The 14,298-nt window shown below is 39.1% G+C and overlaps 1 protein-coding gene across 1 annotated transcript in view; it reads left to right on the forward strand.

The window, feature by feature from the left end:
* The window catches only part of dbo (Kelch-like protein diablo), a 58,246-nt gene that overhangs the window by 30,409 nt on the left and 13,539 nt on the right, over positions 1–14,298 (forward strand). Inside the window, exons 7-10 of the mRNA XM_071695595.1 lie at positions 6,506–6,649; positions 9,957–10,090; positions 11,818–12,026; positions 12,493–14,298. The exon at positions 12,493–14,298 is cut by the window's right edge and continues 13,539 nt beyond it. Coding sequence (XP_071551696.1) covers positions 6,506–6,649; positions 9,957–10,090; positions 11,818–12,026; positions 12,493–12,684 — 679 coding nt within the window. The 3' untranslated portion in view covers positions 12,685–14,298. The remainder of the gene's footprint in view (positions 1–6,505; positions 6,650–9,956; positions 10,091–11,817; positions 12,027–12,492) is intronic.

A 14,298-nucleotide genomic window follows, 5' to 3' on the forward strand; every position in this document is an offset into this window, starting at 1 on the left:
TGTGGGAGGCAAGTTGTTAGAAGCAGTGAAAAGTTTTTATCGAGGATGTAAGGCATGTGTACGTGTAGGAAGAGAGGAAAGTGATTGGTTCTCAGTGAATGTAGGTTTGCGGCAGGGGTGTGTGATGTCTCCATGGTTGTTTAATTTGTTTATGGATGGGGTTGTTAGGGAGGTGAATGCAAGAGTTTTGGAAAGAGGGGCAAGTATGAAGTCTGTTGTGGATGAGAGATCTTGGGAAGTGAGTCAGTTGTTGTTCGCTGATGATACAGTGCTGGTGGCTGATTCATGTGAGAAACTGCAGAAGCTGGCGACTGAGTTTGGTAAAGTGTGTGAAAGAAGAAAGTTAAGAGTAAATGTGAATAAGAGCAAGGTTATTAGGTACAGTAGGGTTGAGGGTCAAGTCAATTGGGAGGTAAGTTTGAATGGAGAAAAACTGGAGGAAGTAAGGTGTTTTAGATATCTGGGAGTGGATCTGGCAGCAGATGGAACCATGGAAGCGGAAGTGAATCATAGGGTGGGGGAGGGGGCGAAAATCGTGGGAGCCTTGAAGAATGTTTGGAAGTCGAGAACATTATCTCGGAAAGCAAAAATGGGTATGTTTGAAGGAATAGTGGTTCCAACAATGTTGTATGGTTGCAAGGTGTGGGCTATGGATAGAGTTGTGCGCAGGAGGGTGGATGTGCTGGAAATGAGATGTTTGATGACAATGTGTGGTGTTAGGTGGTTTGATTGAGTAAGTAATGTAAGGGTAAGAGAGATGTGTGGAAATAAAAAGAGCGTGGTTGAGAGAGCAGAAGAGAGTGTTTTGAAATGGTTTGGGCACATGGAGAGAATGAGTAAGGAAAGATTGACCAAGAGGATATATGTGTCGGAGGTGGAGGGAACGAGGAGAAGTGGGAGACCAAATTGGAGGTGGAAAGATGGAGTGAAAAAGATTTTGAGTGATCGGGGCCTGAACACGCAGGAGGGTGAAAGGCGGGCAAGGAATAGAGTGAATTGGATCGATGTGGTATACCGGGGTTGACGTGCTGTCAGTGGATTGAATCAGGGCATGTGAAGCGTCTGGGGTAAACCATGGAAAGTTGTGTGGGGCCTGGATGTGGAAAGGGAGCTGTGGTTTCGGGCATTATTGCATGACAGCTAGAGACTGAGTGTGAATGAATGGGGCCTTTGTTGTCTTTTCCTAGCGCTACCTCGCACACATGAGGGGGGTGGGGGATGGTATTCCATGTGTGGCGAGGTGGCGATGGGAATGAATGAAGGCAGACAGTGTGAATTGTGTGCATGTGTATATATGTATGTGTCTGTGTGTGTATATATATGTGTACATTGAGATTTTTTTTTTTTTTTTTTTTTTTTATACTTTGTCGCTGTCTCCCGCGTTTGCGAGGTAGCGCAAGGAAACAGACGAAAGAAATGGCCCCCCCCCCCCATACACATGTACATACACACGTCCACACATGCAAATATACATACCTACACAGCTTTCCATGGTTTACCCCAGACGCTTCACATGCCTTGATTCAATCCACTGACAGCACGTCAACCCCTGTATACCACATCGCTCCAATTCACTCTATTCCTTGCCCTCCTTTCACCCTCCTGCATGTTCAGGCCCCGATCACACAAAATCTTTTTCACTCCATCTTTCCACCTCCAATTTGGTCTCCCTCTTCTCCTCGTTCCCTCCACCTCCGACACATATATCCTCTTGGTCAATCTTTCCTCACTCATTCTCTCCATGTGCCCAAACCATTTCAAAACACCCTCCTCTGCTCTCTCAACCACGCTCTTTTTATTTCCACACATCTCTCTTACCCTTACGTTACTTACTCGATCAAACCACCTCACACCACACATTGTCCTCAAACATCTCATTTCCAGCACATCCATCCTCCTGCGCACAACTCTATCCATAGCCCACACCTCGCAACCATACAACATTGTTGGAACCACTATTCCTTCAAACATACCCATTTTTGCTTTCCGAGATAATGTTCTCGACTTCCACACATTTTTCAAGGCTCCCAAAATTTTCGCCCCCTCCCCCACCCTATGATCCACTTCCGCTTCCATGGTTCCATCCGCTGACAGATCCACTCCCAGATATCTAAAACACTTCACTTCCTCCAGTTTTTCTCCATTCAAACTCACCTCCCAATTGACTTGACCCTCAACCCTACTGTACCTAATAACCTTGCTCTTATTCACATTTACTCTTAACTTTCTTCTTCCACACACTTTACCAAACTCAGTCACCAGCTTCTGCAGTTTCTCACATGAATCAGCCACCAGCGCTGTATCATCAGCGAACAACAACTGACTCACTTCCCAAGCTCTCTCATCCCCAACAGACTTCATACTTGCCCCTCTTTCCAAAACTCTTGCATTTACCTCCCTAACAACCCCATCCATAAACAAATTAAACAACCATGGAGACATCACACACCCCTGCCGCAAACCTACATTCACTGAGAACCAATCACTTTCCTCTCTTCCTACACGTACACATGCCTTACATCCTCGATAAAAACTTTTCACTGCTTCTAACAACTTGCCTCCCACACCATATATTCTTAATACCTTCCACAGAGCATCTCTATCAACTCTATCATATGCCTTCTCCAGATCCATAAATGCTACATACAAATCCATTTGCTTTTCTAAGTATTTCTCACATACATTCTTCAAAGCAAACACCTGATCCACACATCCTCTACCACTTCTGAAACCGCACTGCTCTTCCCCAATCTGATGCTCTGTACATGCCTTCACCCTCTCAATCAATACCCTCCCATATAATTTACCAGGAATACTCAACAAACTTATACCTCTGTAATTTGAGCACTCACTCTTATCCCCTTTGCCTTTGTACAATGGCACTATGCACGAATTCCGCCAATCCTCAGGCACCTCACCATGAGTCATACATACATTAAATAACCTTACCAACCAGTCAACAATACAGTCACCCCCTTTTTTAATAAATTCCACTGCAATACCATCCAAACTTGCTGCCTTGCCGGCTTTCATCTTCCCCAAAGCTTTTACTACCTCTTCTCTGAGATGTATAGGTATGTATATTTGCGTGTGTGGACTTGTATGTATATACATGTGTATTGGGATGGGTTGGGCCATTTCTTTCATCTGTTTCCTTGCGCTACCTCGCAAACGCGAGAGACAGCGACAAAGCAAAAAAATAAATAAATGTATATATGCTCATCCTACTTGAAACCTCAGACTAGGGTGTCTAAATGTGTAAGGATGTAACCAAAGTAGTATGTTTGAGGAAAGAACCTGGATGATCTGGCTATGAATGAAACAAAGCTGGAGGACAATGGGGAAGATTGGTTTCAGAATGTCTTAAAAAGTAAGGTCAAGGTTGGTGAGAGGGCAAGTGCTAAGAAAGGAGTAGCATTACTCCTGAAACATGAATTGTGGAAGTGTGTAAATTCTAGATTGATGCAGGTAAGACTGAAAGTGGGTGCCAGGAGATGGGTGATTATTGGTGCTTATGCACCTGGATATGAGAAGAGAGATCATGAGAGGCAAGTGTTTTGGGAGCAGCTGTGTGAGTGTGTCAGCAGTTCGGATGTAAGAAACCAGGTATTAGTGCAGGTTGATTTAGATGTGAAGATAACTAATGTGATGGTTGACAGTATAATTAGGGTGCATGGGGTATACAGAGTTATGAATGGAAATGATGAATAGCTTGTGGAGTTTTGTATGGTGATTGTATATACCTGATTTTAAAAGAGGGATATACACAAGTATACATATTTAAGTAGAGAGATGGTCAACGGGCACTATTAGATTACATATTAATTGACCAGCATGTAAAAGAGAGACTTTTGGATGGAAATGTGCAGAGAGGGGCAGCTGGTGGGATGTCTAATCACTATCTTGTGCAAGTGAGGGTGACGGGTTTGTAGAGGTTTTTGAAAAAGAGGAAAATATGTTGGGGAGAAAAGAGTGGTGAGAGTAGGTGAGCTTGGAAAGGAGACTTGTGTGAAGAAATACCAGGAGAGATTGAGTGTACAATGGCAAAATGTGGGAGTAAATGAAATTAGGTGAGTGGATGAGGAATGGGAGGTATATAGGGATGCAGGATGGCGTGTGCAAGAGATGCATGTGGCATGCAAAAGGTGTGAGGTGGGCACATTAGAACGAGTAGCAAGCAGTGGAATGAAGAAGTAAAGTTACTAATGAATGAGAAAAGAGAGGTGTTTTAGCAAAAATTGCAGGGAAAGAGTGCAGATGATCGTGAGATATATGAGAAAAAGTGGCAGGAGGTCAAGAGGAAGGTATTGAGATTGAAAAAGAGGGCAAATGAGATTTGGGATAAGCGAGCATCAGTAAACTTTAGGGAGAATAAAAAGATATTTTGGAAAGATCAAGTAATGAGTGAAAGACAAGAGAACAAATGGAAACACCCATGAAGAGGGCAGAAGGGAAATTTATAACAGGTAGTGATGAAGCGAGCAGGATATGGAGTCAGCATTTTGAAGGATTGTTAAATGTGTTTGATGATAGAGTGGCTGATGTAGGGTGTTTAGGTCTGGGCAGTATGCAAAGTAAGAGTCATGGAAAGTGGTTTGGTGAAGAGAGAAAAGGTAGTGAAAGCCTTGCGTAAGATGAAATGCGGCACGGTGGCTGGAGTGGATGGTATTGCTGTTTAATTTATTAGGAAAGGGTGGTGATTGTGTGTGTTGTTCTTCGATGGGTAAGGATATTCAATGTCCTGGTGAGGTGCCTGAGGATTGGCAGAATGCATGAATAGTGCCATTGTACAAAGGCAGTGGGGATAAGGGTGAGTTTTCAAACCACAGAGGCATAAGTTTGTTGAGTATTCGGTAAGTTGTATGAGAGGGTTATTGATTGAGAAGGTGAAGTTATGTATAGAGCATGAGAGTGGGGAGTATCAGTATGGTTTCAAAAGAGGTAGAGGTTATGTGGATCAGGTGTTTGTTTTAAAGAATGTGTGTGAGGATCTGGAGAAGCCATATGATAGGGTTAATAGAGATGCTTTGCAGAAGGTCTTCAGAATATACAGTGTGGGTTTTAAGCCACTTGAAGAAGTGAGAAGTTTTTATCAAGAGTTTAAGGCATGTGTACAAGTAGGAAGAAAGGAGAACAAGTGGTTCCCAGTGAAGGTCTGCCTGTGGCAGGGGTGTGTGATGCCACCTTAGTTGTTTAATTTTATATGGATGAGATGGTAAGGAAGTAGATACAAGTCTTGGAGTGAGGGGCGAGAATGCCGTCTGTGGGGGATGAGATGGCTTGGGAAGTGAATCAGATGTTGTTTGCTGATGGTACAGCACTGGTGACAGATTCAAGTTAGAAAATGCAGAAGTTGGTGACTGAGTTTCAAAAAGTGTTTGAAAGGAGAAAGTTGAGAGTGAATGTGAAAGGTAGGACAAGGTTTGGTGTATAAGTTTGAATTGAAAGAAACTGGTGGAAGTGAAATGTTTTTGATACGTGGGAGTGGACATGACAAGGTATGGAACTACTGAAGCAGAGTGAACCCTAGGGTGGGTGGAGCAGGCAAAGATTCTGGGACTGCTGAAGAATGTGCAAAAAAAAAAAAAAGAGATTATTAGGGAAGACAAAAATGGGTATGTTTGAAGTTATAGTAGTCCCTACAATATTATATGGATTTGAGAATGGTGTGTGGAGAAGGGAGGATTTGTTGGTGTGAGGTGCTTTGATTGATTAAGTAATGAAAGGGTAAGTAAGAGGTTTGGTAAGTTAAAGAATGTAAGGGAGAGAGCTTAATCAAATTAGAGATAGAAGGATAAAATGAAAAAGATTTTAGGCAATTGGGGGCCTGAATGTGCAAGAGGATGAAAGGCATGCTCAGGATGAAGTGAATTGGAATGATGTGGTATACTGGGGTCAGCATGCTGTCAGTGGTCTGCACCAGGGCATGTGCATTGTCCAGGGTAAACCATGGAAAGGCTTGTGAGGCCTTGTTGTGGATATGGAGCTGTGGTGTTTGGGCATTACACAGAACAGCTAGAGAATGGATGTGAGCAGATGCAGCCTTTCCTTGTCTGTTCCTGACGTTCCTCGCTAACACAGGAAGTGACAGTCAAGTATGAGAATAGATATATATATATTGTACTGTACATTTTTTATATAAAGATTTAGATTTTGCCACCTTTACAAGTATATACCCATATGTCTTCTAGATGTTGCAAAACATGACTTAGAGGGGCATAGGGTGGGGTGAGCAATTGTTTCCTAATGCATTATCACATTATAAATGCAGGGTCTGAAGGAGCCAAACAAGGTTATTTCCTTGAGTATATAGTTGTCTCTGTTCTTTATTTTGCTTCACTAAGGTGAGAAAAGGTAAACATTGAATAGAAAAGATGTAATGACTTGTCATCCAGCTGAGAGAAATTTTGGAGGAGAACCAGAATTTAGGAAACAAGAAACTTGAGATGATGAGACCGAGCAAGTTTTGTATTTGTCGAAGAAGCTGATATGATTTTATTTTCAGATATGACCCACAAACTAATCAGTGGTTGTGTGAAGTGGCACCAACCAGCACTTGCCGCACAAGTGTTGGTGTGGCAGTGTTAGATGGCTACCTTTATGCTGTTGGAGGACAAGATGGTGTATCCTGCTTGAATGTCGTTGAGAGGTAAGCTGTTATTGTTGTAATTGAATTTTTTATAGTGCTGCTTTTTTAGCTTCTTAATGAACCCAAGGGTAACAATAATCTTAGCAATCATGGTAATCTGTTTCTTCACATAACGAGCATTGAGCTTTTGATGATATTCATGGTAAGCCTTTTTCAAGATATTAGGTATTTTTATGAGCATTGTAAGTATTTGAACCTTATAGGCAGTCCAAAAGAATGCCCTCTTGTCTTTTGAACTTTCTTAGTTTGAAGGAATAAAGATGAAGCAAAGGAAGGTTGTCCAGGTGCCTATCAAGCATATCAGTTTTGCTCCCAAATATGTAGGAAATTTGATGCTTTCTGATTTATTTATTTATTTATTATACTTTGTCGCTGTCTCCCGCATTAGCGAGGTAGCGCAAGGAAACAGACAAAAGAATGACCCAACCCACCCACATACACATGTATATACATACACATTCACACATGCACATATACATACCTATACATCTCAATGTATACATATATATACACACAGACATATACATATATGCATATGTACATAATTCATACTGTCTCCCCTTATTCATTCCCGTCGCCACCCCACTACACATGAAATAACAACCCCCTCCCCCCGCATGTGCATGAGGTAGAGCTAGGAAAAGACAACAAAGGCCACATTCATTCACACTCAGTCTCTAGCTGTCATGTATAATGCACCGAAACCACAGCTCCCTTTCCACATCCAGGCCCCACAGAACTTTCCATGGTTTATCCCAGACACTTCACATGCCCTGGTTCAATCCATTGACAGCACGTCGACCCCGTTATACCACATCGTTCCAATTCACTCTATTCCTTGCACGCCTCTCACCCTCCTGCATATGCAGTTCAGGCCCCGATCACTCGAAATCTTTTTCACTCCATCTTTCCACCTCCAATTTGGTCTCCCACTTCTTGTTCCCTCCACCTCTGACACATATATCCTCTTTGCCAATCTTTCCTCACTCATTCTCTCCATGTTACCAAACCATTTCAAAACACCCTCTTCTATTCTCTCAACCAGTCTCTCTGATTATTTTCTTATTCTTTATTATACTTTGTCGCTGTCTCCTGTGTTAGCGAGGTAGTGCAAGGAAACAGACGAAAGAATGGCCCAACCCACCCACACACACGTGTATATACATAAGCGCCCACACATGCACATATACATACCTATACATTTCAACGTATACATACATATACATACACATACATATACATATGTACACATGTACATATTCATACTTGCTGACTTCATCCATTCTTGTCACCACTCCGCCACACATGAAATAGCATCCTCCTCCCCCCGCACATGCACAAGGTAGCGCAAGGAAAAAACAACAAAGGCCACAGTCGTTCACACTCAGTCTCTAGCTGTCATGTGTAATGATTATTTGCTAGATGAATTTAAAGACTTTCCATGCAAGAAAAGACTGGTTCATACAGATACCATGCACCAATCTTCAATTGAACACCATCTGTCTAGTACTTCTAATATCTCACTTCTGTCTGAGACACAGTTGTTTAGTGATGTTCTAACTAGTCCCTTTTTCATAGCTGACTGTAGCTCCACTCATGATTCTGGTTCAGATGTGTTGTTTCTTTTTATTCCAACATCAACACCTGTTGTTTGCCTCAAAGACCTTCAAGTCTCCAAATTTTGATGTTATGTGGCGCAAGGTCTGTCTTCCTGCTTCCACACTTTCCTCCATTTTGCCTATTGCTCTCCCTGATCCTACAAATTTTTTGTCCTTGTTTGACTCTCTAAACTCCTGCTATGAGACTGTGACAGCCAAGATCGTGTACCATAGGGAATGGTCGAATTCCTCCTATACAGATGGTGGAGTGATTAAAGCCCTCACATTCTCCATTCTCAATGATGTAGAGCAAATTATCTCCCACCCTACCCATATTCCTGACCACTGTGACCACTCTCCTAACATTCTGTATTTGTTTTTCACCTCTAGTCCACCCTACAGTAAATGCACAGTCTTGCCCCAAATTGGTTCATCTGATCACACTTTCATAAATGTATCCAGTGGCCCTTTTTAAGTGTAAATACTGGCTCATTAACAAAGTTGAGTGGAATAACATATGTAACTTCTTTTCTGACTTTCCTTGGGTAAATTACTGTCTCACGTGCCTTCACACCCCTTCGGCATCATTATCTGCTGCGTGATAGATATATTATAGCTTCTCATTTTCCTTCTTTTGGAATTTGTTTTACTCTTACATTCCATAAGCTCTCCAGTTTTCTTTTTACTTTTTCTTTCACATTTGTAATTTTATACTACCAAAAAGAGAAAGTTGACTTTTTTTATTGCTATCATCTGGTACAGTATCCTTTTCTTTATGCTCTCATAAACTGTACATGGAACTTACTCATTTACAGTTATTTGCTTCATACCACATATTTTTCATGAGCATTACCACACTCTCCTTTACATAAGCATACATACCAGGTAACAAACTTGGTCTTACACTCCAAACTCCATTTCATTCAAATTTCCACAACTTCTTAGCTGTATCTTGAATATCTCAAACATATCTAATGTAAGCTTTATGAAAATATTTGCAATTTTGTTTCTTCTACTTATATTGCTCCCATTCCATTCCACACATATATTACTTCAAGTTTAGACAAAATGCTCAGCATGCATCAGAAGGGATTACATATTCATTTTTTTAAGAATTCATTTAATGTAATCAACTCGTCAGTAAATAACTGCATATTCTTTATTCACAAGTACAGTGTTCTCATCTCTTCATTTGATGTAACAGACTATATCATAATATATCTTAAGATATGTTTACATCATTGTTTAAAAGGTTTAAGGGAAAATAAGTTGCATATCCACATATCCTAAGGAATGCAGCCAAAAACAAAGTGATTTGTGTAGAGAAGATTGTAGATTGTAACTAAGTTTGTCCAATACTTGTTGAAATTTATCAGGAAGATGAATATTCCTTGAAATTTTTTTATTTACTATTCTCATTTGTAACTTGTGCAAGTATCTGGCAATTTCTTGTTCTTGAGAGTTAAGTCAACATGCAGAAATTTTATAGCAAAGGCTTTGGGCACTGTTATAGGTCATCTAACATTTGAATTGCAGTGATAAATGGTAAAGAGAGTGTTCAGGGAAAATTCTTCATGGGCCACCTTTTTTTGAGTATGTGAAATAACTTTCTAGATATAGTTGAAGGTAACTATCAGTCTATGTTTTTCATCTGTGCATTAGCACAGTTGTAGGTAGGACTAATTATTTGTGTTGATTTGTGCATTTAGGTATGATCCCCAAAGTAATCGATGGACAAAGGTGGCATCCATGAACACTCGACGGTTAGGAGTTGCAGTAGCTGTTCTTGGTGGCTTTCTGTATGCTGTTGGTGGATCTGATGGCCAGAGTCCTCTTAACACAGGTATTCTTATAACATGAAGGAAATTATGCATGGAGCACGTAGTGTGTAGCAATTTTTGTTTAATTGGTTTTGTTCTTAAAGCTTATGGGTTTTATGTGCACACCTGAATTTACTTGAGTGTTGAATGATTTTTTTATTTGGAGATGTATGGATGTCATGTGTATAATATATGGATGGATGAGTATATACTATGGATCTTATGTATAGACTGCATAGGTATTATACATAAAACAGTTTGTTTATAGTTAATGTGTTTGTAGTATACATGAATATGAAATACAGACTGACCTAGTGATTATCTGCATTTAAGAAAGTTTTTGAGATCCCTGAGGACATAGGTTTATTGAAGTTTTCTCTTGGTCAGTTGGTAAGGATGATCAAACCTTTCTAATCCCATGAGGCTCATATATGGGAGTCTGTATTGCACTATTTGTTTCATTTAGTAGGGTGTGATCTGGACAGTAAACTCTTCCAACAACATGAAATCATGAAAGCAAACTAATTTCTCTGTGAGGTTCATGATAATGGCCACAGCTTATCAAAAGAAAAAAAATTACTCCTTAGCACTTGCATCAACTTTCCTCTTTCTTACATGAAGTTAGCACAGTTCATAGGACTATCAGTAACTTACGTTGTTCAAGCTGACATGAGACTACATAAGCATTTTTGAGAATACACTAAACCCTCAGTTTGATGACCCCCGATATAACGGATTTCGGATTTAATGGACCGGGCAGATAATAATACATTAATTGATAATGATTTGAAGAATGAGAAAAAATGTCAAACTTCACACCATTCGTATTTCATATCGCACTTGTTTTTGGTAGCATGGGATATACTTGCTTTGTTTCAGTCTCAGTCTGCCTCAAGCTATCGTTTAATCAGGTTGTATACAGAGAATTGTAACTTTATTTATTAAATAATTTTGCAATCCTTACATCAAGTGATATAGGAGTAAAAAGAAAGTTGTAAACTGTATACTGTATTACTGTATGTTATATTAAAAAATGGCCCATAGGTTACAGTTGATTTAATGGACTTTCTGCATTAATGGACACTCCCCTTTCCCCCTATTAGTCCATTAAATCAAGGGTTTACTGTATGTTCATCCTTATACCTCATAAAATGGAACTTTTTAGGATTCTTCTGGACCTCATGATTCAGTTTTAAAGTGGTAATAAGATATGTTTTCAGCCATTGTTAATAAATTTAGCACTTGATATTTTGAAGGAGTTCCCACATAGTAGGAGTAAGTGATTCATGAAGAACAGAATCCAGAGAAGTTAAACCATACTAAGGAAGAAAAGAATAACTTAACCATTGTATTTGAGTTGGTTAGATATTAGTAAATGCTGATGTAAACAAGTGTAGATTTTCTCAATTGGGTTGAGGGTGTGCCAATCTCAGGTGTATGATACCTCCCTGTTGCAAGCATTGGCACTACTACCTCATCAGAGGGGTGCTAAAATCTAGTCAGTACTGTTGGACAGAATGAGGTGTAAGTGAGTGTGTGAGAATGTGATATACAGATTATGAAGCTCTAGGCTTGATAAAGTCTGTATGGGTCTAACTACTTTGAATGTGAAAATAATGGCATTGGAAAGACATCATACTTACAGTTTGTTATATGTAATGAACTTGATTTAATGTGATTTTGTCAACATCCAAGTCTTACCAGAGAGAGAAAAAATATGTGCATATATATATTTATATACATTTTCCAGTGGAGCGATATGACCCAAAAATGAATAAGTGGGTTATGATGCCAGCTATGAGTACACGTCGGAAACACCTAGGCTGCGCAGTATATAATAACATGATCTATGCTGTTGGTGGGAGAGATGATTGTACTGAGTTGTCCAGTGCTGAACGCTACAACCCCCACACTAATCAGTGGAGTCCTATTGTTGCAATGACATCAAGACGGAGTGGAGTAAGTCAAGCTAACATTTTGAATTTTTCCATGTACATTGTACTGGTTTTAATTGAACTAAATAAACTTTTCAGTCTTTGTTTGCACTGTCCTGTGGTGCATTGTTTTTCCAGAATGATTGGCATTAAAAGTTTTTGTTTCTTGCATACCATTGTTTATGACTTTTGCATGAAATCTTGCATTACTTATATAAACTTTGAAATAGGATTTTGGTTAGAGATTTATTATATGCAATAATTGGAAGATTATGTCAAGTGACAAGGTGTAACGACACTGATCAGAACCAACAGTTTCCATCAGTTAATCTCACAAATGTATTAGTAATTATCCAGCTCCTTATTCTTTACAATGGAAGTTTAGCAAGTGAAAAATTTTTATCCTTCATAAGGTATCTTATTTTTCTGTTGTATTTTTGTTTTACATTCCAGTGATGAATATGTTTGTACTTTTGTTTTTTATTTTACAGGTTGGTTTAGCAGTGGTTAATGGCATGCTATATGCAGTTGGAGGTTTTGATGGAACTACATATCTCAAGACAATAGAGGTCTATGATCCAGACCAGAATCATTGGCGGCTATGTGGATCAATGAATTATCGTCGTCTAGGTGGTGGAGTAGGTGTTGTCAAACTTCCACACAATGAAGCACATCTTTGGTGATTAAACGAAGGGCTAGAATTCTGGCTTGGGGTAACTGTCAGTGGAAAATTAGGAGTTGGAAGTGGTGGTCTGTGAATTATCAAGAACACTGGAAATAAATATGTAAAAAGAAAAGTTGTTAACTTAATATTAGTAATAGGGTGTATATAGTAACAAAGATAGTATATGTTAAAGAACCTTAAAAGCATCATGTCAGTTGAACAGGAAGAGAGAGATTAAACAGGTATTGTGAGTAGACATTATTAATGTGAGGCAATATGATGAGTGAACCATCGGTGTGAAGATAATGAATATTTTATTTTTATGATCATTAAAAGAATGCCTTATCATTTATGCAGGGAAAGGACAGTGTTCTAGTTTTGAGTGAATAAATTAAGATGTGAGTTAACTTAGGGAAAGGAAGATTGGTAAAATCAGTTAAACTTTGATGATTCTAAAGACAGACAGACTCCTATCATTGTGCTAGAATTCTGCCTATTCGATTCACAAATACTCATAAGAATGGGGGTAAAACTAATCCAATGTGAACTAGAGTTTGTGGATTAGGTCTGTGGCCAGGACCTTATAATTCATCCTATGCCAAAAACAATGATTGTAAGTTGCTGTTGTCAGCTTGCTTCATATTTATAAACTTTTTAATTCCTTAGCCAAGGTGTACTCGAGGGGGGTTTTCATGAATAGACTTGACATCTGACCAATGATGACCAGCCGATTGGTGTACATGTTGGTGTTTATCATGTTAAAAGTTTGAATACAAGGTTGACGATTCAAGTAAATTAACTTACAATAAGATTTTTCTCTGCAAAATGCTTGAATGTTCTTACTGTCACTTATATTGACTGCTTTTTCCATTTCTGATGTGGAATATTTTTGTTGTCAAAGAAGTGTTAGATGGCATAATTGAGCCATTAATCTATAATTAGTTTTCACTTACTATTTAGTCTACAAGCTGACTATGCATATAGTTCATGTTGTGGTTAATTAGAAAGCTGCTGAATGCATTTTGGTGGAGGGATTTTGTACCAAAACAGTTTTTCATTTTTAATGAGAGGATTTCACACAAAAAAATGTAACACTGAGTTGCAACGTAGATGATACAAGTGCTCAAAAAGGTGCACGTAGCATAGTCTGGCCTAGAGACATGCTGTCTCAGAGAATTGCTTTAAGCTTGTATGCCTATCAGTGCATGTGTACATATGTCTGTCTCTTTAACTGTATTTGTCATTGTCTTATAGTTAGGCCTTCTTTCAATATGCAGCAGGATGGTTCATTCAAAATCCCCTTTTAACCCAGATACCTCCACACATTTCTTTAGATTTGTACATTGATACCCTTTTTTTATTTTTATTCCTTACACCTTTAGTTTTCAGTCATCTCTTGTTTTAAGTAAATTCTGTTGTCATTCTGTCACATGATTACAGTATTCTGTTATGGTCATTTTCATTCACTTCAGCCTTTACATTACTGTATCCTTGGTAAATTTTCTTATTCTGCACTCTGTCCACTGTGAAGTTCATGTCCATTTCTCAGAAAATCTCATTAGATTACTTGCATTGCTAACTGTCCTCATTTCACAGACTCATGTTTCATACATCTTGTGTAGATTTCACCAGT

This window comes from Panulirus ornatus, chromosome 58 (assembly GCF_036320965.1).
Source record: "Panulirus ornatus isolate Po-2019 chromosome 58, ASM3632096v1, whole genome shotgun sequence".
In the NCBI taxonomy this organism is placed as follows: Eukaryota; Metazoa; Arthropoda; class Malacostraca; order Decapoda; family Palinuridae; genus Panulirus; species Panulirus ornatus.